At 43.6% G+C, this 27904-nt stretch overlaps 1 protein-coding gene across 1 annotated transcript; it reads left to right on the plus strand.

Annotated features, from left to right (window-relative positions):
- Window positions 1–1665: 1665 nt before the first annotated feature.
- Window positions 1666–27695, plus strand: HMGA2 (high mobility group AT-hook 2). The gene is made up of 4 exons (XM_077913715.1): window positions 1666–1951; window positions 5849–5935; window positions 16314–16364; window positions 27150–27695. The coding sequence occupies exons 1-4, from the start codon at window positions 1844–1846 to the stop codon at window positions 27411–27413; spliced, it is 510 nt and encodes a 169-aa protein (XP_077769841.1). The 5' UTR covers window positions 1666–1843; the 3' UTR covers window positions 27414–27695.
- The last annotated feature ends 209 nt before the right edge of the window (window positions 27696–27904 follow it).

Below are 27904 nucleotides of genomic sequence, written 5' to 3' on the forward strand. Positions count from 1 at the left end.
CACACACACACACACACAAACAAAACAAAACAAAAAACAAGGAAGACAAGGACTCTCTCCTCCAAGACTTTCACCCAACCCAGCTTATGCCCAATCTTTAAAAAAAAAAAAACAAAAAACAAAACAAAAAAAACTTAATAAACAGTATAGCACACAGTTTTTTTTTAAGTCTTGCATATTTTCAAAGATGAAAACACATTGCAACGTCTCTCCTACAGGAAATAAACAACAACAACAACAACAACAAAACTTGAAGAAAAAAATTAAATATAGCTTCCAGGAATTAAAATCTATAAAACTGATTTAGATTGAAATTTGATGCAACATTTGTTTTATAGTGTTGTGATAAATTCCACAGGGGTCGAACAACCTGATGGCAAAGGGACCGTGGCCTGAAAGCAAGCTGCCGCACGTTCCCTCCCACTCCCCAATATTTCGTGTGTGTGCTTTGCTTACGGCCAAGGATCAATGCAAATCTCACATTTTTGGGGGATCGCCTTCCTGCCAGCCTCTGTGCACGTGCAAGAAATACCCGAGGATGCAACGTACCCACTTGAACCTGGCGGGCTGGAGCCCTCGGGGATTTCTCCTCCTACATCCATCCTCAGCACTTTCGAGTCTTTGCAAAAAAGCAAGCAAACAAAAACAGAGCGAGAGGCCCGTCTCGTGTGTGTGTGTGTGTGTGTGTGTGTGTGTGTAAGGACCACGCGCACGGCACAGCGCGACTGGGAGCACATTTTTTTTAAAAAAAAGTGCAAACTCTGCAGTTAGGAGGTGTCACCGCGGTGCTTGGTACGTGGAGTTTGGATCCCTTTGGTGCAGATACCATCTCCCGGCCGGGCCCGTTAGAGCCCTCCCTGCCTCCCGCCCCCGGGCAACTGCGGGGCTCCATCCGGAGGGAGGGAGGCGCTCCCCGTGCAGCGCGGCTAAGCGTTCCCAGACCCGGGAGAAGCTCCGGGTTCCCGCGGGGCACTCAACGTGCAGGGAAGGGTCCCGGCGCTGCACGGGGCAGCTGGAAACCGATTTAAAATGGCAACGCGGACCAATCAGCGCCGCCGCGCCCGGCACACATTTACACGCGCCTCCTGCACAGGCGCGGCGCCCCCGGCTGCGCCCCGCTCCCCGCGCGGGGCTGTAAAGCAGGCGTTTGTATTCCACGGTGGTCTGTATTCGGGGGGCGGGGGACCTTTCTTCCTCGGGTGAACGTTTTCATTTTGGAATCGCTCCAAAATAATTTGGGGCGTGATGTGTGAAAACCCGAACCTCATTTTTTCGGGCGTTGTTTTTTTTTCTCTCCCCCCCCTTTCTTATTCAAGGATGAAAAGAGGTCCCTTTTTTAAATGCACTCCACCTTTTTTTTTTTTAAATAAAAAAAAAAAAACGGACTGTGGTCATTACAGTGCTCACATAACTCAGAAACAGCCCAAGCAATAAAATTAGGACTTGGCAGAGAGGGAGTTCGTAGGGAAGAGGTTAAAGCTAGGTAAAGCGCAGGGAGAGGTGGGCACTTGGCGCAGTTTTGGGGGGCAGGGGAGCGGCGGGGTTCTCGCGGGGGGCGACCCGTCTGCCCTGCGTTGGAGCGCCAGCCCGGAGTCGGGGAGACTTTGCGTCGCCTCTAGGGTTTCCCGGGCGGCGGCGGGGGAGGGGGGGCAGGAGGGACCGGGACCAACAAACCTCACCGAAAGGAGCCGGCGCGCTCCGTGTGCATGTGTGCACATTGTTTGCACGCGGGCATGTCTGCGAAGGTGCGTGCGTAGCTGCGTGCAAGCACGCGTGTGCTTATGCAGGCGTGCGGCTGTGCGAGTGTGGACCGGAGTTGCACGGCTGGGTCGTGCGCTGTGTGATGAGGGCTCTCTCGCGGGCCGAGCACGGCTGGCTGCCGGGGGCCGGCTGCTACGGCTCCCCGGGACCGCGCGCGACCTCCGCCGCTCCCCGCAGTGTGGAGGAGCAGGTAAAGGCCAAGCCCCGAAACGCGGCTCCGGGGCGGCCTCCTTGCGGTGCCTTCCTGGGACCGCCGCCCAGGGGCGACCTCGGGCAGCGGGCGGGGACCGCGGGCGGCGGCGGGCCGCCCCGGGATGCCCGGCCTGTCCCTTTAACCCCGCCGCCGGGCGGGAGCACGTGAGCGGGGCTTCGGGTGGCACCCGGGCGCCGCCGCCGCCGAGGCAGTTGCATTTCGAACGCTGCCTCTGGCCCGCGGCCAGGCGCCTGGGCTCGGCGGTCCGCCGGGCCTCCCTCCTCCTCCTCCTTTCCCTCCCGCGCAGCCCCCTCCCCTTTTTCCGCCCACGATTAGAGGTGGGCACTCCCTCCCCTGCACGCCAACCCCGCCGCCCCCTCCCCAGGCGCGCGCGCGCGCACACTCACACTCACACACACACTCACTCACACATCCCGCTTGCATCCTGGGGCAGGAACTCAGAAAACTTCCAGCCCGGGCAGCGCGCGCTCGGTGCAGGACGCAGGAGCGAGCAGCCGTGCCCTCCGCCCGTGCGCCGCCGCCGCCCGCTCCCGCCCCCGAGGACGCGCGCTGCCCCCCGCGCTCGGTCCTCCGCCGCCGCGCCAGCCGCGTCCCCATCCCCGTCCCGATCCCGATCCCGATCCCGGCAGGACCTCCCCATCCTCCTCTTGCCTTCTGACTGCCCTACGCGCTCTTTGCTTTCTCGCTCTCTCGCTCTCTCGCTCTTTCTCTTTCTTGCTCTGCGAGCGCCGAGCGCAGGGGAAGAGGAGGAGGCATTCTTTCCCCGCCTAACATTTCAAGGGACGCGATCCCCTCCAAGTCTCTTCCACTTCCAAGCCGCTTCCGAAGTTGCTACCGGTGACCGCAACTCCGGATCCCACGCCGAGAGGGGAGCCTCCCGGCTGCAGAGCCTCCTTCGCGCGCTCGCTTCCCCCTCCTCTCGCTACCTCCACCGCCACCTCCACCTCCGCACCCACCCGCCGCCTGCAGCAGCGCCTCCTCCTCCTCCTCCTCCTCCTCCTTCTCCTCCTCCTCCTCCTCCCCTCTTCTCTCTGGCAGCCGCTGGACGTCCGGTGTGGATGGTGGCAGCGGCGGCAGCCTGAGCAGCAGCAGCCTCGCAGCGCGCCGGCTCTCGCCCGCCCGCCTCGCCCTCCTCCTGCAGCCCTCGCGCCCGATCTCCCGAAAGGTGCGGGGCCGGCTCGGGGCGGCGGCGGCGGCGGCGGCGGCGAAGCGGAGGCAGGATGAGCGCACGCGGCGAGGGCGCCGGGCAGCCGTCCACTTCAGCGCAGGGACAACCTGCCGCCCCGGCGCCGCCGAAGAGAGGACGCGGCCGCCCCAGGAAGCAGCAGCAAGTCAGTACGCGGGCGGGCCGGCGGCGGCAGCCCGGCTCGGCTCGGCTCCCCGGGCGCGGGCTGCGGAGTCCTCGGCGCCGGCGCGCGGCGGAGCCCCGGGGCGCCCGCGCGGCTCGCGGCGGGGAGGCGGAGGCGGGGGCGGGCGGAGCGCGTCCGGGGACTTTCGCTATTGTGCGCGGGACCCGGCGGCCGGGGGCGCACGACCCGGGGCTCGCCGGGCTCCTCGGGAGCGCGCGGGGTCCCGCGGGGGGCGGGGGGTGGGAGGGAGGTGCGGGCGGTGCGGGCGTGGAGGGGGGCGCGGGCCGCGCGGGGCCGGGGGCGCGGGGCCGATTCTCCCGCCAAGCGGGGCGGCCGGCGGGCTGCAGACTGGCGCGCCGCCGCCGCCGCCGCCCCCTTGGCGCCCTCCTCGAGCTCCCGGTGGCCCGAGACTCGCGCCCTCGCGACAAAGACCTCGTGGGCCCGCCCGGTGCCCTTCGGGCTCTTTAAACGCGGCGCGGCGGCCGCCGAGGGGTCCCCGGGAGGGCGCTGCGGGGGGCCGGGGTCCCGGCGGGACGGGACTCGCCGGCTCGGCCCGGGGCGCGGCGGCAAGCAGCGCCCGAGAGTGAGCGCACGGTAGCGGGGTCGCTGCCTCGGCCCCCCGGGGCCCCTGAGCCGGGGACGTGCGACGGGCTTCCCCGGGGCGAGCGGCTGGGGGCTGGGAGGGGACGATCGCGGGGCGCCCGGGACCCCGCGGAGTGCACGGTTTTGTCTGCGGATGCAACCAATTAAGCTGCAGCGGGCGCTTGCGGAGCTGCGCGCAGCGCCCGGGCCGGGGGTTTTGTTCGCTGCGAGTCCCAAGCCTCGGCGGGCCGGGCTGCAGCGGGACTCGTCCGTGGAGAGCATTTAAACTCCGCTTCCGCGGGCTTTAAGACTTCCCCTGCGAGCCCGAGCCTTGGAGCGCTTCCTCCACGGCAAATAGGCCGATTAGAAAATAATCCTGGAGCCCCCTCCCCCCCTCCCCGAGCTGCCCGAGCTGCCCCAGAGCCAGGTGGGGGGGTGGGGTGGGGGGGAGATCGAGCAACGTTTGCTTGGCCAGAGCGTTTTAGAAAAACTGAAAGGGTTGTACCTTTTTTGAAATCATCAAAGGAAACAAGCCAATCTGGAGGCCTCGGAGTTTTCCCGCTCTGCCCCAGCGACACTTTAAACCGCGTTGGGAGCCAGTTTTCCACCTCCCAGGAAGGCTCTGCGCCCCCCCGCCACCCCGCACTCCCCACCCAGACCTGTTTACCACCCGTCCCCCTCCAGCCCACACTAACTCTAAATTGAGTTACCTGCAAAAAAAAAAAAAAAAAAAAAAATGCAAAAGACATTGCAGTGGGAGCTGGAGGTGATTGGAGGTTTTACCTTGGAGTTAACGCAGAGTTCACAAAGAAAGAAAAATGTGTCTCCGGTGTGTTTGCTCCGGATGTGCCCACTGGCGCTTGGTGGTCCCAGAGAAGCTTGCAGGGAGCCTTCCTCAGGTTCTCTAAATACGAGGATGCGAATTTTCATTGAAGACTTCCATGCGTTTTAAGTTAATTAGTCTCATTTAATCACCGAATCCGAATGAAACGTAAATTGGTGATTCACCGCATAAATATTTAAGATCTGGAATATTAATCATCGCGTTCTCTTAACCACTTGAGTATTTACTACTTGGCATAGAAGTCATTTAAAGCCTTGCTAAAACCTATTGATAGCTTCAATTTCTCCTTCCCAGACACTTCCATTCTGCCTCCTCCCCCCCCCCCCGTTAGTTTTCTCCAATCTACCCCCCCTCCAGAAGAGTTTTCTCAAAAGCAGGTTTTGGAGGAAATGCTTGTTTTTATCAAACGGCATTTAAATGTAGGCTAGAGACCATGCCTCCAACTCCAAAAGGAAGTGGAGAACTGAAGCAATTATCTAGATAATTCAAGCAAAACCTCCCACAACAGATTTAACATAATTATTTGAAAATTTTAGGGAGAACGGAGTTATTTTGAATTGAAGATCTTGGATAATTGCTCCAATACTTCACACAATGTGTTGATCGAGTCATAATTGACTTACAATGCAGATACACAGAGATGATTAAAAACTATCTTTTCAATAGGGAAGATTGTTGAAATATTTATGATGTTAGCTTCATATTTCTGTTGTTTGAAATGCTAGTACAATGAGTAGTAGCATTCCTCTAAAGTATTTATAAGTCGCCAAATGCATAACCACTCAAATTTTACACCTTTAAAATGTGTAATTCCTTCTAGAACCTGCAGCCTTGTCAGCCTTTGTTACCTTTGTGGAGTTGAAACAAGAATCTAGCTTTCAAATGCAAACTAGAATTTCCTTTTGGAATCCTTGGATTAAAAGTATAGTTATTTCCTCTTTCTGTAAACTCAGTACCATCATCATTCCATGTATGCTCTTCCTGAATGTGTTCCAACAGTTCTTTTGAGCAGCACATGCAGAAAATATAACTGTAGAGTCAGGGTCCATTTCTTTCAGACACTCTTCCACAACAGCATTTTTTCCCCCCCACACTTAGGAGCCAACCGGTGAGCCCTCTCCTAAGAGACCCAGGGGAAGACCCAAAGGCAGCAAAAACAAGAGTCCCTCCAAAGCAGCTCAAAAGGTGAGATTTCTCAAGCTAAGTCGTCCCCCCCCCCCCAACTTTCTCTATGACCACAGGAACTTCCGTCCCTGTAATTTCCCATTCTAGATCCAAACCTAAGGATTTGTCCCAACTGGGTAACCCAAGACTCATTTCCTACCTCTGCTGTGTCTGAGCGAAGTAAGATTTCTAAGCAGTTGCTGAGCATACAAAGCTTAATGAAGATGCTTCCAGTGTTGTTCTTAAACAAACAATCACCAAATAATATGAAACTCAAAACCAGGGGTGGGAGGAGTGGAGAAAGACGCAGTTAAGATCTGAGCCAGTTGTGAAAGAGTTAAAAATAAGTCAAAACTATAGGATTTGCTTGATGGCGATGTTTGCAATTTCCTTCAAAAATAATAAAGATTGATTTGCTTTGTGCTGATGTACATGATTATATGTAAAACCAAATCCTTCCATAAGGTTAAGTACTTTGCCAAATGATAATTAGAAGTAAATCCAATTATGGGATGCTGGAGAAGAAAAATTTCATGAATTCTACAGATTTAAATGTGATGATAAAGTATGTTGTTTGTTTACAGTAAACATGCAATATAACATAATCTTTCAAAATGCCTTTCCATCAGGTGATACAGCAGTGCTCTAAAATGGGGTGAGAAGCTTTTTAAACAAGTATTGGATTTCGTTTATTGTGTATTTTGGGGCAGGATAGAATCCAGTCCATTATAAGTTCTCGTAGTTTTATGTATAAATTTTAAAATGCAATTTGAAGCAACTTCATGTTGCTTGTATTTGAGCTAGCAAAGAGGAAATATCTCAGGGTCAAGACATGTTCAGAGAAGCGAAGGTGAATATAAAACTCACTTCTTTTGGCTCTATAACGTAATCCAAAGAAGTTTCTGTATTTTATTTGCAGGGCTGTATATTAGTTGAAAACAGAGGTTCAAGATTGAGCAGTGAATTTTGGTAAATTTTGTGTATACCCTTTTAGTAGGCGTGAGTACTTCACGTACAGTATTTGTTAGAAAGGGTTATAAGATCATCTTTGGGGACTGATGTTTTGTGTGGTTTTCTCTGTGACTGTGGGCACTAACCATGTTAGATGTGATAGTTTTCAGTGTTGTAAACTGCCATAGCAACCAGTGATACATATAAAGTTGTTTAGGGAGTAACTATGAGTTCTTGTCTGTTCTATTTTAATAATCCTGAACAGAGCTGAAGTGAAGGAGCAGATTCCTCATATCTTTAAATACAGCTGCTTCACACAGGGAAGATTTAATTGTGACCCACATTTAATCAATAAACTTTCAAGTAGCTCTAAGTGACCTTGTCATTTAGAGCTGACTGTATATAATCTGGTATTTCTAATATGAATATTTCCCATTTGTTACATTTTTGCCTGCTTTATGAAATTAGCTGAAAGGGGCTAATTTAACAAAGGAGGTTTTAAATGTTGCACAAGTGTGTGGGGTTTACCTAATTTAATTTTACTCTAGTGAAATGGCAAAGGAATATCTTGGTAGGTAGCTAACAGACATTGAAACTCTGATGTAACTGCTCTGAAAAAAATGCATCATCACAACATCTCCCAGGAAGAAATCTGTATATCTCATCATAAATAATTTATTTAAAATTTAAGACAAAAAGAAAAGGAAAATGAATCTTATCTTTCAGATTTCACTGTATTGCATTTTTTTGAATGAGTAAATTGATGCTTCCATCACCTTCTTTCTCTTCATTTTGAAAAGTTTACTACTGGCTAACAAAATCTTTATTGACAAAAGGAAAGCTGAGACTTGTGTCCAATTTACTACCTAAAGCAAAATAGCAAAAAAAAAAAAAAAAAATATTGGCCTCCTCCCAAGGAAGGTTTGATTTATTTTTAGTTGCTTTAGTAATAGGCGTTTACAAATGATCCTACTAGGCTACTCATCTTTCTGATAATTCTTCATGTAGATATGTACATTATTACAATTTCTAAAGCAGAGATAGATTTTCTTTTTCCCACAGAAATCTTTCCCTGAGATCTTTCATTCCTCCAGACAAAATTATTTCACACAATTCTGTTATAAAAGTGCCTTCTAATAAAAATGAGTAAATATATTTGCCATAACACGACTGTTACATTTCTTCAGTTTTATAGATTACGCTTCATTTGGAGAAGATAATACTTTGCAAAATAATGAATGACATTGATGAATTGTTCATGGCATGTGTAAACTTAAGGTATTTTCACTTTCAAATCAGTATTTATTGAGTTTGCTACTACTCTATGTAAACATGATTATCAAACATATTTGTTTATCAAACATATATTGTATTCTGACAAAACATGGTTGTTAGGATTTTTGAGAAGCAATCTTTTTTACGAAAGGTTATATTGTTCATAACATGTAAGATCAACATACCCTGCTAGACTGACCAGAATAGATATGAGAAGTCTCCTATGATTAATAAATTGGATATTCTTGTGCAAACTGAGACTCATCCAGATGAAAAATATAAAATAAAACTGGTAAGTATATAGGAGAACAGAGCTCTAAAATTAGAAGAGATGCAGTGGACACTGGAATCCTGATGATGTTGTGTGTTTAAAATTTCTTGCTCCTTGGAGTTTCTTTGCTTACAGAGTTTGTGTTTGGACTCAGTCACTGGCCTTGGGGCATTTGAAAACAAAATTGCTTGTTGGAAAATTAGCAATGTGAAACTTGACAATGCACGCTGCATGTTGCAAGACCAAGTGGAGGACTAGTGAATTAGCAATCACTTTAATTTCAGGCCATAGTCAATATAAAATTGATTTGTGTAATATAAACAAACATTTATGGAAGCACAATTTGTTGTGCTTGGAACTTTTGGAAGAGAAAGGTAATGGTTCTTCAATCTGCTTATATTCCAATAATATATTCCAACAGATTCCCACGGATGACCATTATGTGGCGATTCTAATCATTGCTGAGAAACCCAATCTCTGAGTGCTCAAAATCTGTCCCTGAACCAACTTCATATTGCTATCTTAATAAAAAAAAAAAAAAAACCAGAAGTTAATATTTTCCTGAATAAATAATTTGTGTGTGTGTGCATGTGTATAGGCATGTGAGCCTATGTCTTGACCTTTTAATTTATGTTTTAGATTGAGATATACCTATAACCAGTGGTCTCTCAATTTCATTTTTGTTTTGCTTTGTTTTCCTCTCATGTTTGTGCTGGATGGAAATACTTTGTATTTTTGCATTCTGCATTCCGTTTAGAGAAGAGAAAGATGTAATCTCCTGGTTGTGTAGGGTTTTTATTGTGGCTTTGTAATCATGAGAGAATCCTGGAGGGGCTGTCACTCATTCTCCACTTTATGTATAAGGTCACAAGTCCAGTTCAGCTGTAAGCCTCAAGCTAATTCTTATTCAGGTACTTTCAAGGAAAGAAAAAAAAAAAAACACCTCTTTTTTTCTGAGATTGAAATAAATTTTAATAGAAGGAAATTGCATATAAAAGGATCTCAGGTGTAAGATGGCCCTACTTCATAGGGTCATAGATTTGGTTGAACTTCCTTTTGACTTTAGGTGTAATGACCAGAGCTAGAGAGCAAGGTACAGAACGAAAATACCGTGTAGGTAAAGTATGTGTACTTCAAGTAATCTCTTCAGGTGAATATTTAATCTGCATCTTCCATTTGCTTGTACAAAAAAAGGCCTGGTATTGATTGGACACTATAAAGGCAGATTTGTGCTTTTTTCTAATTGCATTCTTAGAAACGTGGTTGATTTTTTGTCATAAATGATGACTAATGCCAAGCACAGGTATTTTATGATAAGAGAATGTAGGTTTTATTCATCATTTCAGAAATGTTAGAGCGTAGATGCTGAGTAAGGATAAGATTTTTTTTTTCCAGAATATAATAGGCCCAACTGAAAGAGTAACCAGAGGCATCATTATTAGGTAAGTCAGGGAAAGATGGGCATTGCAAAGTTACCATACAGTTCCAGCCTATGGTTTTAGTATTATTTCCTTTGATTCCTGTGTGTTTGAATGGCAGGCAATTTCCACTGGGATTCAGGGCCCTATCTGAGCATTCACATGTATCCAGACAGATGGAGTTAAGGAAAACCTAAGTGTTATCTCCATTATCTTGATCTTTTATGCTGATTTACATGAATAATTGACTTTTCTTTTCCTTCCCCACTTCACTTTGCCACGGAGGACCAAGCCTTGAATGCATGCATCAGTAAATTCTATCTGGTAATGCCTTTGAATCATCATAGATTATGATCCAAATATGGATGATTCAAAAGTGTTTGAATTCTTTTATGAAGTAACTATATATCAAGGGACCCCTAGTTCGATTTTTCTGGAAGCTGTCATTCTTCTGAACGTACCATCCAGAGCTCCTCATTGCTTTGACTGACCCAGCCACACTGGCTCATTTTTATCTCAAAGTCCCAACTAATCATTCTGCAAAGGAGATAGAGCATCCCCAATTGGGATTATGTTGTGTTTCAGTTCTTTCTTTAGAATGGGTGGAGGCTGAAGAGCATTTTATGTCACTTAAGTCAGACCTCTCTTGTCAGCTCACCCTCTGCAGTTTTCAGAGCTCACCTTGGAACCCCCTTGTGAACCCCCAGAGTCTAGGAGAGTGAATCTCACTCTCCTAGACTCTGAAACTCTCAGTTACGAATTTTTGTTCTTCTCATCAGGAGAAAAAGATTGAAAAGTGATGATGTTTTAGGCTCCTGCTTTGTTCTCTTCTGTTCTCTGTTGTTTTTAAGACACTGGACAGTTTTGAATGGCATCTTCTGATCGATTTAGAGAGGAATGGTGCAGTCACTTTATTTTCTCCAGGGTGACATAAGGGGCAGTTTGCTCAGAAGGTAACCCCTGTGAACTCTTGTATTGGAGCTATTGTTTTTTTTCTGATTCCAAAAAAAAGTAGAGTGATGGTTTAAAGGAGGAGAATCTTAAACTTTGAAAATAGCTCTTCCTGTCATTTTGGCCTTGGCTTTGGTTTAGTGTTTGTATAGGTGAAGACAGGCATGTGTAAATAATGACGAGAGTCGACAATAAAGGGCTTCCTTGGGTAAAATGAGCATGAACTACAGTGGACGATAGGATTTGCTTATATTTCCTATTGTAAAATATGCAGTGATGGCAACCCCTTTTAAAGACTAAAAATGATTGTACTTGAAATTTGGAAATCCACAGAACTGGATTGTCAGAAAGGTAAAATGAGAAATCCTCAGTACTTAGTCGGATTTTTGACTCCCATGCACATTGATTTGCACTGTTTATATATTTAAACGAACAACTAGAAGAAATAAAATGTGGCTTTCTGGACTTGGGTGGCTTGCTCCATATGCTCTGAGCTCTGCAGGCCTTAGTCTACAAATGTATATGCAAAGGTACATGAAAACAAAACAAGTGACTATGCCCAAATGTTTTTATAGCTTTTTTTTAGGTTATTATTATTATGATTATTTTTGATCTGTGTGCAGAGGCGCTGATTGATTTGGGGTGAGTTTGTGCTTTCCAGCATTATCACAGTACATATAAAATGTGATGAGAGCATTTAAAGTAACAAAATTTAATAGCTATCCAAATTTGACCCAAAAGTCAGCATTGGATAATTCTCCTGGTTTCCATTCTCAGCAATTGTCCATGTCCTTACAGGAGGCTTAGAAATGTTTTACTTTCAACGACTCATTTAATTTTCACCCTAGAAGTTTTTCTTTTCTTTCTTTTTTTTTTCTTTTTTAAATTTGCCCATGGCTCTTTTATTTTATATGAAATCTCTCCCAGAAGAACAGACCCTTTATTGGCCTTGAAATCACATTGGGCCTCAGTTTCACAGCTTGTGAACGTGGGCAGTTGGCTTAATCTCACATTTTGTGAAACGGGGCAAGTAATAGCTGTCCTATAGAAGTAAGATAATGCTCAGAAAAATCACTCGGAATTGCGAGGTATTCTTTTTAAGGGTAACATTTTAAAATATGGAGGGAGAGAAAAAAAATTACATTTGAGCACCTACCACGTGCTGGAGCTTTTGTCCGGCACTTTACATAAATATTAGCTCCTTCATCCTCTGATGTAGATAGAATGGTCTTCATTTCACCAGTGAGAAAACTGATCCCAAGATGTAAACTGTGACATGTCTAACGTTCACCTCTAGAAAACGGTGGCACCTTGGCCTGAATTCAGATCTCACTCTAAAGCTTCTGATCTTTCTACTACTATGCACTGTCGGATATGTTGTAAAATGCATATACATTTTTACAATAAGTCCTCTTATTGTGACAGCGTAGTTTATGTTATCTCCAGGAATGTGAAATGCAGGTTAGAAGTCAGGTGTCAGGGGATCCCTGGGTGGCGCAGCAGTTTGGCACCTGCCTTTGGCCCAGGGCGCAATCCTGGAGACCCGGGATCGAATCCCACGTCAGGCTCCTGGTGCATGGAGCCTGCTTCTCCCTCTGCCTATGTCTCTGCTTCTCTCTCTCTCTCTGTGTGTGACTATCCTAAATAAATAAATAAATAAATAAATAAATAAATAAATAAATAAAAAGAAGTCCCAGTGTCAGGAAACCCTTTGGAGAGAAGTTCTCTACAAGCTTATAAAGAGATTGGAAATGGGTACTTCCTGCAGCCAATACCCCCAGACTTCTGGCCCCCAGAACCCACAGGGCCATGTCTTTGGAGGTCAGAACACATCCAGTTTTCTTATTTGTTCAATGAAGGGTCTAGATGAATTGCTTTCTGAAGTTCCTGCCAAGCTGCAGAATTCTGATGGCAAGAGGGAAATAAGACACACGTGCTGTAAACACCACTGTTTCTCTCTTTCCTTCCTTCTTCATCCAATAAATGTGTGAGCACATCGTACGTACCAGGCCCTGATGTAAGCACTGTTTCCAAGCTTAAGAGTTCTATTTGTTAGGTGGATTTCCTTTTTCAATTAATTTTTCTTTTTAATGTGGAGTACATCTGAGAGCCTGGGGTACCAGACTTCTTAGAAAAAAAGGGGAAAAAATTACATTTCCCACTTAACGTTCTTCCCAACCCTCGTGAACTTGCTTCTAAGCATATCATAAAACTATATATACAGTTCTGAATCGAAACTTTTTTTTAAAAGAGGCAAAAATATGAAAAGCAAGGAATAAATAACACTTCTAACAAGATATGTGGTAGTTGCAAATATTCGTATAATCGTGTGCCCATAGTCTGAAATTTCAGTTCTTACAAATGCACAATTCCCAGCCTCTTTCCCCCACCCCTCACCCTGCCACCCCCATAAGCTGTAAATACTTAGAACAAGTTACTGTCTCAATTTTACACGGGTTTGTAGTATAGGACCACATTCCACTCTGGTGAAGGAAAACCAAATATATAACCCCACACTATTGTATATGTTGATGTATTAAAAACAAAACAAGCCTCTGAAATATTTTGTTTGTCTTCTATTGAAAAATAATATTCCGAAGAGCATTAAACACAGGGGGGAAAAAAACGTTAAAGCCAGTGTTTTCCTCTGTGTAAAAACCCTGGATCTCTGCTGGTTTACAAACTAAAATCCTAACTTGTTTTGCAGCCTTTGTGAAGTTTGATCAGAATGATTAAATAATGTGGGTTTTAAAGAACAATGAAAACCTCCCAGATCGACGCCACACAGCACAGCTAATGTGTTTCTTGTAGATGTGGACTCAGAAGAGGGTTTCAGTTTACATGTCACACTGGCCTGAAGACCAAGGAGCAAGTTTGCTTTTAACAAGTCCAAGTGATAATTGTGATATTTTGCCCTTTAGTTAATGGTGCGAATTTTATTTTTGAATAGGCTTTTTGTGAGCGCGATGCTCGTTTTCAAGTCCTCTTATTTGCAGGGCTTTCTCTCCTTCTGAGAGATTTGCTTTCTCTGACTTGGAAATGCAGTGAAACCCTTTTAGAAAACAACCTCCTCTTCAGCAGATTTTAGATACGCCCAGAGCACACCTGAAACAGGACAACTGTGCGGAGAGAGCCTGGTGTGGCTCTGCTGGCCTCCAGGGTCGATAGCCTCCTCCTCTTAAACCCACCCACCATCCCTGTGCCCACCAAGGGACTTCTATCTTCCACGTTTGTGTCATGTACTACTGGATAAACCGTGCAGTCTCCCCGTTGATCCCAAAGATTAAATCAGACACTGTCTCTGTATTGGGGAATTTTGTACTGCTGGAACTCCCTATGTACTAGCCAGGGGGTCTCTTGAAAGCTTCATCCTAAAGGTGACAGATGGGTGTGTAGTGGAATATTTGCATTGACTGACCCTTCTTTGAGATTGGACTAACTTGAAGGAAAACCTTCCCTTGAAGACTTCCATCTTGTTGGGAGTCAAGGAACTTGTAGCCAGCACCTCCTGTAGGGTGGGCCCTTGGCTCCTCCCGGGAGGCGTTATCTCCTTTTCACACGTGAACCCGGATTAAGGTTTTCAGGGACCTGCCCAGAGTCAGAGCAGGGGTTTGAATCGAAGCTTTCCAAAGTAGAGTCTGTGTTCCTGTGAAGGCAACTCCCTCTCGGGGAGACAACACTCAGGAGGCTTGTGGTTCCCTGGGCACCCCTGGCTTTCCTTAACCTCATGCACGCCCTTATAGCTCAAGGGAGGACAGTGCCACTAACCCCTGACAGTAAGTGATTCTTTTGTGGAGCCATTCACTGTGCCCAAAGCTGACGGTTACACTGACCTAAAAGCTACCCGGTTTCCTTCTGTTGGGGGACTGAGCTGAGTCAGCGACCAATTTTAGTTGACTCAAATATCTCTGTAAGGTAGAGCATGTATGTAGGCTAAGAGGGGGTACTATTGTTAGGAGGGGAGGAACCCAGTCTTTAGAGGCCAACAGAACTGGGTTCAAATCCCAGGTGAGCCGTTTACCGCCTTTGGGTGTGCCTTTCCTCAACTATGTAAGACTCAGTCGCTCATCTGCAAAATGAGAGAAATAATACCTACCTTATAAGGTTGTTGTAAAGATTAAAGATTAACACATGTGCTCAAGAAATGTGACCTAACAGTATTAAAGTTATACAGATTTTTGGTGAATTCCTAGGACCCGTTGGAGAGTAATGCCAGGTCAGGGAGGTACTATTTGTGAGAAATCTTGTGGCTTATTTTGTGTCTATCTATCTATCTATCTATATATCTATCTATCTATCTATCTATCTATCTATCTATCTATCTACCTATCATCTATTTCCATCTATTTTTATAAGACAGATTGAAGAGAGAAAGAGGAGAGTCTACTTGACAGTGTAGACAGTCATAACAGGTAATTTTAGTATCAGTGTACCAAGTACCTATTGGCTGCTAGCTTAGGTAACAAAAGCAAAATGCAAAACAAGTTATCCTGGCTCAGGTTACTTGTATTTTTGTGTTTATGTAGCCTTGGGACGATTCTCATATATGCAAGAGCACGTACTAACTTTTCTTTACCCTGAAAAATGTAAACATATGTTTTTATAGAAGGATGTGTGTCTTGTGTGTGTATGTGTGTTTTGGTGTATTTGGGGAGTGGAGTAGGGTCCGTAAACATAGGGAAATTACTTTATAGATTATCTTAAAATTTGATTCAAAGGGCAAAAACCAACTTTGATACCAGAGAAATCTTCTATGAAACAAGACAAACGCTCAAGGTGGTTAAAAATATATTCATGTCATGCCTGTGTTGAGTGGGAGCTTCTTGATAATAATATACATTTTTATTAATCATTATCTTTGGCACCCCTAGTTTTCACCACAGGGACAAACATTGATGATTTCTGCTAACTTTTTTTTCCCCCTCTGCTTTCAATGAACTGATTGACACGTGATGGTTTTGGGCAAGACCTAGGAAGTTAACTATGCAGAAGTGTGCAAACGTTTGGTTTTTTGAAATAGAAGCCTGTGTATTCTTACTTACTTTTGACTTCCATTTCATTAGCAATGTGGGTAAAAGCGCTTTGTACGTTGTAAAACAACATAACAATATTAATTTTCGTAACTTTCGTTGCGAGGTGGAAAGAAAATCATTTAAAAGACCTTCCTTTGCTAAAACACTATATGATTATGGGTAAGTAGGCGTATTTTTTAAAATTGTGGCTAGAACTAAAAGCAAAATGGCTTATCAAAAGGATTTTCATGCATTTCAGAGGAGAGCATTCCAGGGGAGTGTTTGAGGGTGAGAGATGGGTAGATATCTCTGTGCTTCATGTAATGAAAAACCTGGAAGGAAGATCTACTCAAACATGGAGAAGATGAGCCTTCGTGGAGAATGGGATTGTTAAAGCAATCTCGATACCTCGATACCTCGTCGTAGACCAGGACACTCCCACTTGGCATGTGTCCCTTGGTGCAGCACTTAATCAATAATGTCAGATAGGAAGCAATATGACTTCCTTTTTCATTTTGCAGAAAGCAGAAGCCACTGGAGAAAAACGGCCAAGAGGCAGACCTAGGAAATGGGTGAGTAATCAGAAGTAATTCCTGGGCTCGCGCTCTCTCTCTCTCTCTCTCTCTTTTCTTTTCTTTTTTTTTTTTCTTTTTTTTTTTTTTTGTGGTGACAATTTTCTGTATTTTAAGTGAAAATTACTTTTATTTGATCAATCACATGTATTTCGGACTTCTGGTTCAATGAGTCCTTGAAAGGGTTAAGGCAAGGAATGATTTATCACCGCCCTTTTGCCATTAGGCTCCAGGAGTTTACTCACAATGCTTTTCTTTCCTGGGAGTGACTCCTCTTTCTATCTCTTATCAACATGAAAAGAGTCTCCACTCTTCCTTCAAGCGGGGATAACAATGAGATGACTTGTTCAGTGGGTTAGTGACTAAGGTTAAAGGGTATTATGAAACCTTGGAAGTTGATTACAAATGGTGATAAAACGCAGATGAAATGTGTATGAGATAACTTTGTAACGTTTTCTTTCTTTTCTTCTTCTTCTTCTCCTTTTTTTTTTCTGTTGTTTTTGTTTTGTCTCCTTCATGGCTTTGCTTTGGACACATCTCATTTTCAAGGTGGCTTGTGTTTTCCCTTTTTATATTGGCTTTTTAGGAAACCAGGTTTTAAGTTTCCAGATGTGTTTGCTCCCCTTAGTGGGTCATTCCTGCGTACTGACGTTAGCCGGAATAGTGGGTTCTTGGCTTTTACGCAAGTGCTCTTGATGCCACAGGCACACACTGTGGCTCCTTGAGGCCAGAAAGCCAGTGATCACTGAAGAGCTTCGTTAATTTTTCCACTTCCAACTTTGCTCCCGTTGCTGCTACATGTACACTTATGTTCTTCTGATCTGTCTTTCCCACTGATGGAGGAGCAAAGTCTTAAAAGTGAATAAGGCCATTTCTCGAGAAAGATAAAGGCTTTCTCTACATGAGGTATCATCCACGATGGGATCTTTGGCTCTCCTTTTCGCTCTCCCCCATTTATTCTGTATGCTTCATCTTTTTTGAAGTGTCTTTGCTACTCTGCTGGATTATATTTTCCTGTTGGTATGCCATTCCTTTCTCTAGAATTCAACATTGCTTTCTATTTATACTGTGGTATTGCCTTTCATTTAATTTATTCATCTTGTATTTTTTTTCCTCTGCTCAACATGTGTTGGGATTAGATTTCTTAGCACAAGGAAATGGAGATGATCTTTAGATTAAAAACACCTCAGCATTGCAGTGTAACCTTAAAGTAGGAGCACTTCATTCAACCTTCTGGTCAATACATGGGTTCTCTCCAAACCTACCCACCAGGCGGTCATCATCTGGACTGCTTGAGTTCCTTAGTGTTAGAGAACTCACTACCTCTTAAGGCTGCCTGGTCTTCCTTGGAAAGCTCTGAGCATCAGAAAATCCATCTATCTGCTTTCCTGTAGCTTCTGCTCACTGTCCCTCGGCCTCCTTCCTGGGAGTATTCAGAGTAATTGTTTTCACTTTTTACTCATGATAGTCTTTCAAATATTTGAAGACGATTAACACGTATCGTTTGTTGTCTTTTGTAGTCTGGATGTCTTCAGTCCTTTCACTTTTTTCTCCCGAAAGGAACATTCTTGTTATTCTCTTCTGAGGATATTTGTTTTTTAATCTTTTGAAATATGTCACCCAAATCTGAGTATCATGTGGGCTCTGCAATTGGTGGGTTTATCACCTTTCTTGTTGTACAAATGGTTCCAGTTATCTCTGAGTGATTGATCAACCACCCCGAAACTTAATACTGTTTAAAGAAAAAAAAAAACATTTTTATTATGCTCATGGATTCTTTGGGTCAGGAATATGGACAGAGCACAGCAGAAAGGCTTGTCCCTGCTTCTGGTTGTCTGGGGGCTTCAGTGAGGGGACTCAAGCAGCTGGAGGTGATTCTAGAGTCTACAGTCTGGAGGCTTCTCCACTCACGGACCTGGAGCTTTTGCAAGATGGGCTGGAAGTCTGGATGCATCGGGGAGTGTCCACTGGAGTACCCCCTGCCCCACGTGGCCTTTCCAGTTTGGTGGTCTCAGGGTAGATAGTCAGCCTTCTGACATACACTCAAGGCTCCCGGAGTGTTCTGGCAAGTGAAGAGAAAGCTGCTTAAGTCAAAAAGTGCCGCCTGCATTCTACGCTAGTGAACATGCTGTTGACTAAGTTGGCATTGGCATGCGTGTCAGATCCGGGTCTGCCAATGTCTAAGCATCAGAACTTTGAGAGGACAGCCTATCCCCCTGAGCTAACCATTCAGAAAGACCTGTATAAACTTTCTAAAATGCAACGTAATAGAAAATGGTAAGTTCTTTGCAGTCATGAGATTAATGTTGCTAAAATGAAATAAAACGTAAGCAAAGACAATGAGAGTAAATGGGCACAACAGCTTCCATCAAGAGAGGCCTCTCTTTGGTCCCCCAGCTTCATTGAGAGATAACTGACATATCACATTGCGTAGCCCGAGGGAATACAAACCTTTGGTTTGGTACTTATGCATTCCAAGGTGATTACTGTGGCAACATTTGTTAACACCCCCATCACCTCACATCATTACCATTTCTTTTTGTGTGTGTGGTGAGACCATTTGAGATCTCTCTTAACAAACTTTCAAGCATTACACACTGTTGTTAACTATAATCAGCATGCTGGATCCCCAGACTTTATAACTGAGAGCTTGTGTCCTTTGACCAACATTTCCTTACTTCCCCCACCCTCCACTCCTGGCAACCACCATTCCACTCTCTGATTCTGTAAGTTTAGGGTTTTTTTAGATTCCACCTATAAGTGATATCATACAGTATTTGTTTTTCTCTGTCTAACTTATTTCCCTTAGTGTGATGCCCTCAAGTTCCATCCAAGCCAGTGGCGGCATTTTCTTCTTTCTTGGTTGAGCAATACCATCCAATATTCTTTCTCACGGTTGAGCGATATGACACACACACAGACCACATCTTCTTAAACACTCATCTGTAGGTGGACACCAAGATTGTTTCCATGGCTTGCCTCTTAGCTGGTCTTTCTACCTTTTATCTGTTCTACCTTTAGGGTATCCTATAATGTTCACTAGTCACATCTGTAGATTATAGTCATGTCACTGCTCTTAGAAACTCTCTGTGGCTGCACAGCTAACACTGAATTAATTACACACTGCCCTAGCTCTTTAAGGTCCCCACAGTTCAGACTCACCTATCTTTATGGGTTTATTTCCCACCACTCATCTTTACACAGCCCATGTTTCAGCCAAGGACCTATGTGTTGTTGTTTGTTTGTTTTTTCCAGTGGTTCTTGCTTGTTTAAGGGAGATATGGATTCCAGGCATTGGATCATTTTGCTGAATAAGAATCCCGTGTGAGGCATCCACCATAAAAACTTGCTTTCTGGGACTAACTGGGTCATCCTCATTGACTATCGTGATTTCTAATTTTTACTGGCTGTGAGAATGGAAAATATTGTGTAGTGAATGTTACAACTCCCTGATTTGGTCCCCAAAGAAAAGTTGTTCTACTTAGTAGAGGAAATAAAAGGAAATTGTGTATTTTTTCTAGACAGTGCGTTTCCTCTTTGCTTGTATATATTCTGTTGGGTAAGTCTGCAGCCAGTCACAGCGAGGCATTCAGTACAGTGGCATTCTTTGCTGGAAAGCCTGTGCTAAGGAAATAAATTATTGCATTTTCCATAGGAAATGGGCTTGTACTTCATCGTAAGTTCAATTCTTTCCAACATTGTCGTTCACCGATTTCTTTGTATTAGAGATATATTTTTGAACTGACTAGATTTACTAGGTATGTGGTCTAAAAGCCAAATTTCTCCCCCTTTATTCTTCTGAGCTGTTTTGTTTTTAAAGTTCTTTTCACTTTTAAAAAGATGTCTTATAAATTTTACAGTGTCATGTAACAGACCTGGAAAAAAATCTCTACTGTGTAACTGTCTCATCTGATGTGACTGGAACCAGCAGTTGGTAGGTTACTCGAGAGTTGATTAACCAAAAGTACATATGTAGATGTGGGGGAGAAACTTGCATCAGTCTTGCTTTGGTGAGGGAATGGACCATCGGCTAATCCAGTGAGTATATTAACTGGATTTTGATTAAAAGCACTTACTTCTGTTGTTTCCTTTATTCTCCTTTTAAACATATTTTGGGTGGAGGAGGCTAGAGGTTAAAGGAAGGAGAAAGAAGTGGGACCTAAACTTTCTCCTTAGAGTTTTATAGGTGGGAGCTCAAGATCTGGATTCAGATGACTTGGGTTCAAATTCTGGCCCATTGCTTGAATAACTGTGGAATCTTGTGCCAATTACATTTCCAGTTTCCTCATCTCTAAAAAAATAGTAAGAGAGGCACATTTTTCACAGTTGTTAGAGACATACATTTCTCATACAGAGATGTATCATGCATGTGGGATGCCTGGGTGGCTCAGCCTTCGGCTCAGGTTGTGATCCCTGGGTCCTGGGATCGAGTCCCGCATCGGGCTCCCCTGGGGAGTCTGCTTATCCCTCTGCCTATGTGTGTGTCTCTCCTAAATAAATAAATAAAATCTTAAAAAAAAGAAGATCATGCATACAAAGGGCTTAATAAAAGGCACAGCCTGTGCAAACGTTCAATAAATGTTAGGTACTATGATGAATTCTACTGTACATTTTCATGTAGTTACTACCGACCGCCTAAACCCTACTTACTTACCCAGTAGTCACACACATGGGGGGAGGTGACAGTCATGCATCAAACTGCCCAAGAACCCTTGTGGTATCATGTCTTTAATGTACTTGTGCTCAATATCATCAAGTTTAAGAACTGCTGATAAATAATACTAAGGTACATTTGAAATCTATTTTCAGTTAAGTTATAGCAGCTTATAAGCCTTTCTTCTAATTGTAGAGATTTGGTGTCACGCGTTGTCCATCAGTTTGAAAAGTATGATTCCTTGTGTGTGTCTCAAAATGCACATACAGAGATGTGTTGGTTTCTTGGAACCTCCATAGAATCCCATTACTCAGTCCTGCTAGTTGAAACAAGGCATTTAGTATTTGCCTTTCTCAGTTTTTGCCTAGGAAGGGAGCTCATCGCGTAACAGACGTAGTGATGGAAAATAGTTGGAAAAAGGTCTAGACAATGGAGTGAAGGCTCCAGAAGATGTGAACCTGGAGGATGAAAGGCTCCATCCAGGTGTTACTTAGGGAAGCACCTAGTGCTTCTGGAGGAAAAGAAGCAAAGACATAATAATAATAAAGAATAAAGCAGTGGGAACAAAGATGTTTGTCGGGGTTTTGTTTTCAGAATATCTTTATGAGAAAAGAAATTGGCAACAGAAGAAGGGAAGTATACCCCCAATATGAATTAATGGTTTGTAAAGAGAGAAAAAAAAAAAACCCTCTGGAGATACTGAGATTGACCTAGAAACTGAACCAACGACTAGTTGCTGAAGCTTAACTTCTGATTGGTCACTAACGAAGCCCCGCTGGGTTGTTTTTTTTTGGCGGGGGGGAGGGGGGCGGGGGGGCAGGGGTGCAGTACACAGATTTAAAAAAAAATTTAAATATGCATTTCCATCTCTTTTGAGGAGGCAGTTGTCTTTTAAGAGCTTGTGATGCACAGGAAAGTGATGTAATTTCAGCTGTTGGTCAGACATGTGAGCATTCTAGATAGGCAACAAAGGCTTTTTGTTTTTTCAAGTTTGAAGAAATCTAGAAACTTAAGTGATGATATGAAGATCAAGTACAGGAAATTAAATCAGCATAAAACCTATTACAAACTAGACTGATTAAAACTCTTTGGATTTCTTCTAAAGATCCCAAGCATTAATGCATTGAGGAACCTGGAAATCTGATGTTGAAGCTCAAACATTAGGTTTTCATTTCCATTACTTTTCCCCTCCAGATGTTTGTTCCTTTTTTTTTTAAACTTTTAGCCATTTGTAATTTAACACTTGCTTTGTTTAAACTGAAGTAGAACTTTGATGTTTAGAAAGAAATATCCAATAATGCATATTGCAGATAATTGTAACTTTTTATGGGAGTCGGAGGGGAAGAAATGACTTTGATATAACATCAAGAACTGCTAATGGAGTGTGTGGAGGCAAAACCATTTTCTCTTAGAAACTTGTAGTAATAACGTGCACTAAAAAGTGGAGATGTTCCCCTGAAAGCACATGGTTCTTTGATATGTGCTCCGTAATTTAAAAATGTGTCTTCCGATTCATGTAATGTATTTAAAATTGGTAAGCCGTGTTTTCTGAAATGGTCTCCTTTGCCATATTTTCTGATAAAAATGGAGTATTTTGCAAAACTCTAGTAGAATTCTGTGGGAGAAAAGTGACTTAAACTTTGTTTTCTCTTTTAATTGCTTACTGCAAAATTTACTAAAATGACTCTTTAAAAAATGCAAGATTAAATATAAAAGTACTAAGAAATAAATCATGCTCTGAAGGCAAGAATTGGATTTGATCGTTAATACTTTGATTCAAGATGGACCTCCTTTTTTGAGTATTGAAATGCTATTCTTAATTATTCTGTTAAATGAGGTCTTTCAAAAAAGAAGTCGATCACCTGCCCTCTTTTGTCCTGTGGTTCAGTTGGCAGTTGGGCAAGGCCAGCCTCCTCCATCAGATCCTGACTGTTCAGGACCAGACAGTCATTGGCCCCCAGGTCTACCGCTCAGGTGATGCCACCACAGGTCCACAAAAACCATGTGGTCTTATCAAACATAATCAAGGAAGAACATATTTTTGTCCCACTTGTGATTGAGGGACAAATTAAAGACAGGAGATAGTTCAGATAAATGTCCTGTTTCTCTACACAAAATAATCAGCTCAATAAAATCCTGTCTAAGACAGTTATCCCAATTCCACTCTAAGCAAGTGTCAGGTGTTATGGAATTCACAGAATATGAAATTATACGACAGTAAAGGTATTTAATGGGATCGAGTCCTGCATCGGGGTCTCCGCAGAGAGCCTTGCTTCTCCCTCTGCCTATGTCTCTGCCTCTCTGTGTCTCTCCTGAATAAATAAATAAAATCTTATTTTAAAAAGGGGGGGTATTTAAGACTTTATCCATACCACCATATATGCATATTTACTTATGCCTCCCCCAAATTGAGTGCTTATGGATGGCAGTATATATTTCTAAAATATTAGAAATTCTCACGATGTATATAAATAAAATCAATATGTTATATATGTCTCTGTGTGTGTGCATGTGTGCATACATTTTTTTACTAGTCAGCATGGGTGAAACTAGTCCACACTTCAAGAAAACATGTTTGTTCTGTTTTTAACGGTGGTATCTGCCTTCAAGATTTTTTTTTTTTAATCCAGGGCTTCCTTAGTCTAAACTCTTAATATTTGACACAACTATTTAATCACTTTGGGCAGAATTTCAATTTGATGGGATTTAATCAAGCCTACTGTCTCTACTTTGGACTGAAATAAGGACTTCTGTGTTTTGATGAGCTGAATACCTTTGGGCAGGTTGCTTGGTTTACCCCTGCTTTTTCTCCTGTTTAAGTGCATGACAGGAACATTCTATCTGTAACTAATGGCTTTCTAGCATTTAGGGTTGTAAAACACAAGAACCTTATTGCAGCAGCCAACTCTGTTACCGAGGGACTGATTATTGAGTTTGTAGATGATCCAGCCTCCTGTCTCCTTTGCTTTGTTTTTCTTGCACCCCCTGCTGCCTGCCCTTCGGCCATTTCACTACTCATTTCACTACTCATTAGCACCTCCACCAGATGGGGGGGCAGGGCCAGAAAGGGGGTCAGCGCCAGTAAAAGACTTGGTGGGGAAAGAGGCAGGGAGTAATGGCAGCCATAAGGTTTTCAGATTATCTGTCGATTTGATAGATCCAGGCTACCCAAACTCCATCCTCAGGGGTAATCCAACGTAGTCACGACACTGAAATTTGCTTTGCACTCATTATTTATTCTCGTAATAAATGTGATTTTGGAAGCATGATATCTTTTTTTAGGATGTTGTGGGAAGCCAAAATCTCTTCTTAAATATTTCCTCAGTATCAGTGAGTGGCTGCAAATCAGGCCTTTGCCCCCTGTTCGGATTCAGAAGAATTGCATTAAATCTACTCTTATATTAGACTAAGGTGGTGGAATGAGGGTTCTAACATTCAGGGAGAGGGAGATTGCTCTACGATGCTCAGAGTCCTGCCTGTATGTGAGAAGATCATATAGCTAACCCGCGCCCTATGGCCAAGAGCAGCCTGTCATTACTCTGTGCTGTGGTTCCAATGCATTAACCCAGAAAATGCACTTTGAGTGTCTCCTTGAACATAGTGTCCTCCAGGAGGCTAAGCATGTAAGATGAACAACACAGACATGCAAGAAATTGCTTGGACCCTCTGTTTTTGGTTTTGTTTTTGAGAAAGAGAGAGAGAGAGAGAGAATGTGTGCATGCCTGCATGAGTGGGCAGGAGGGGCAGAAGGAGAGGGAGACAGAGTCATAAGCAGGTTCCACACTCAGCTCAGAGCCTGATCTCACCACCCTGAGATTATGACCAAAAATCGAGTGATCATGAGCCAAAAATCAAGAGTGAGACACTGTTTTGGACACTGTTTTGTTCACTTAACTTGTTCGGTTACTTCTCTCTTACTTGACCAAACCACTTAAATCCCAAGGCTCCAATGGCAAGATGCTTTGATTCTTTAATTTTCCATTTATCTAAATATTTTCCTAAAATCTTCTGACAGTGTCATGGATCAAGCCCTGTGGTAGGTCCTGGGGTTGTCAAGACCAACAATATAGATGGGAGCTGCTGCTACTTACAGTCTGGGGAACCAAAGAGGAAAACCCAATGCCAGCCCTTTCGATTCCTACTCTGTGCTTTGGATGCTGTGAGGCTAAATTAAATTCCCGTTTTCAAGTATTTGGAGCTCTTCAGGATCTAACAGTCCTTCCATAGAAGAGATTGTGTTGCTTTCCAAATCCTAATGTCACTCTATGTCATTATTTGAAGATATCTTTACATATCATCGCTGAATTAATGGTACCAGTGGGCCCGGGGTGACATTCTCTCATTATCAGCACAGGAACTATCCAAGCTAATATCGAATGAACACATATTTGATCTCTCAAAATAGTGGGTCCTATTTTATCTGGTTAGTATAGGTTTAAAAAGATAGGTACTAAATTGTCAGAAATCAGATTTCTGATTCCATGTCCCCAAGAAGGAGAGGAGAAGGAACCAGAAAGATCAGGATAATTCTATTGGGCCACCACGTCAACATACATTGCTCTAATTTTTACTCTTTGTGCTGATGATTTACGTGTATCAAGCAACTTTCAAATCACTTGGTGTCAAAGCGATTAATTGTATATTTTAATATTTCTGGATCTTGCTACTCTCTGTATTTAAAAACGAGCTCTTGAAAGTGGAAAGCATATCATATTTATCCTTTTACCCTTAGCACCTGGGACCTAGGAGGGAATTCAGCGGAGTGATTAAAAGCTCAGACTGCCTGCATTCAGGTAGCAGCTTTATCAAGGCAGGTGACCCACTGTCACCAGTTTCTTGTGTGTAAAACAGAGGGCAGTTGTAGTTTTCACTTCACAGGAGTATTTTGTAAGAATTCAATGAGAAGCCATCAAAAACCTTTGTTCACCATGTGGTAGGCATTCAGTAGCTCACAGTTGTTGGTGTTAGTACCGTGTCAGGCCCATAGCAAGACTTCATCATAAATGTCGACTGAATGGGATGATGGTATTTCTTTACTGCGTATAAACCACGGGTTTTGAATGTTTACTTTCCAGTATGAATGTGGATTTGAATTGCAATCTTTGTCTTTTTTAATCTGACGATTCGTATTTTCAAAGAAGCTACAAAGGGGTTAACAGTACAAACCAGAGGTGTCAAGGCAGTGTTTGTACTAATTTCAAATTCCAGGTTATGCTTTCCCACTGAAGAAGTGAACCGTGAGTCTCTATCACCCAGGCCGATACAGACGTTGAATGCCTTGCCCTATATTAATCTTTCCATTTCCTCATTCCTGGAAATAGCATTTGACTTTCCAAAATAGACTCTAGTCCCGTACCTCAAAGAATTTCTGTCCCAGCTTTGGCTCATCAGAAAAACAGAAGAAAGAAAAAAAGAGAGAAAGAAAGAAAAACAGAAGAAAGCTTTGTTGGCAAAACCTCACAGAATAATTTTCTCAGGTGGCTTCTAATTTTTTTTTTCTACATAAACTTAACTTTAACCTCCTGTGTCCCATGTCCTTTGCTCCTTTTAGTGTTGACGTGAAAGTAAGCAAAAGAGGAAAATCAGTTAATAACTGTTTGTTTCTTTGACTTCTTTTGGAGGCATTTTGAAGCACTTCTTTCCAGGGGGCATTCTGAAGGGGCGTTTTGAAGCACCCCACAGAAAGCTGAGGGGTTTACAGCTAAGGATTCATTGGTGGGTAGGGTTGCGGGGGATCTAATACCCTGGGTTTCACATCACTAGGGGTAAGGACCCCACAGTCGGAATAATAAAGGTAGCAATGTCGCATAACTTAGAAGTTGAAGCATTAACATTACCAATAAAGGAAGTGCAGGCCTGCCAAGTTTCCAGATAATCCAAATATTTCCAATCTTGAGGGAGCACCCTATTACGGAACCTGTGCGGAGGAACAGGGAATCCTAAGATGTTAGTCGATCGTGTTCTCTAAAGTACCCTTTGCCTTGCAGTCTTTTATTTTATTCACTGTTCCAAGTGATGCTGATGTCCGAGGAGACGTGTACCGGTGGGTGTCAGAAGCTGATCCTACAGGATAATTCCCTTCTTACAGGATCTCAGGGCCTACATTTTCTTTCTTGCCTTTATTCTTGTAGATGGCCCAACCTCAGTGTCCTTTAACGTCCCTAATGGAAATGGATGAAGCCTGGCTGTCAGTTGATGGCGTGGAAGGGGTGCGTGTGACCATCTCTGTGCTCCTCCCCAGCCCCTGGCCCCTGCTCCCGAGGCTGGCCTTCGTGTGCTCCTTAGGACTTGGTCGGCAAGAATTGGATGGGCCATGTGCCATCATACTGCCCATCCTGGAACATTTTCATTCTCCTGTGCTCTTAGTCCATTTCAAATTTCTTGGTCAGGAGTAAATAAAGTTTGACGTTTTATCCTTTATCCCCCTTTCTTATCTTTGGACCATATATTTCCTTTATGTGTTGGGTGAAAGTGAACTCGTTCCCAGCCCTAAAACGCCCCCTTTGAATTCCTTGCATAGCAATGGGATAGAGTTTAATGACGTTCTGTTTGGATTTGCCATATACAGCATGCTCGTCTCCAGGCTACCAAACCACGGCAGTGGTGCATCTTGTGGTGTTTTTTTGTTTGTTTGTTTTTGTTCTGTTTTGTTTTGTAAGTAATGCTCTTCTTCCAGGGGTAGCTGACTTTTTTGTGGACATTAAAATTTATCCACGAACCAGTCAGGCTTAGGATTTTGTGTGTTGCTTTACCTTTACCTTGATGAGCTACACAAAAGCCGTTTAAAAATCTTTAATTTTTTCCTTTTTTTAATAAATTTATTTTTTATTGGTTTTCAATTTACCAACATACAGAACACCCAGTGCTCATCCCGTCAAGTGCCACC

This window comes from Canis aureus, chromosome 11 (assembly GCF_053574225.1).
Source record: "Canis aureus isolate CA01 chromosome 11, VMU_Caureus_v.1.0, whole genome shotgun sequence".
Classification (NCBI taxonomy): Eukaryota; Metazoa; Chordata; class Mammalia; order Carnivora; family Canidae; genus Canis; species Canis aureus.

Coding starts and splice junctions, on each gene's coding strand:
- HMGA2 (XM_077913715.1), top strand. CDS start 1,844: ATGAGGGCTCTCTCGCGGGCCGAGCACGGCTGGCTGCCGGGGGCCGGC. Junction 1,952..5,848: donor CCCGCAGTGTGGAGGAGCAG/GTAAAGGCCAAG, acceptor CCCCACACTTAG/GAGCCAACCGGTGAGCCCTC. Junction 16,365..27,149: donor GAGGCAGACCTAGGAAATGG/GTGAGTAATCAG, acceptor TTATTCTTGTAG/ATGGCCCAACCTCAGTGTCC.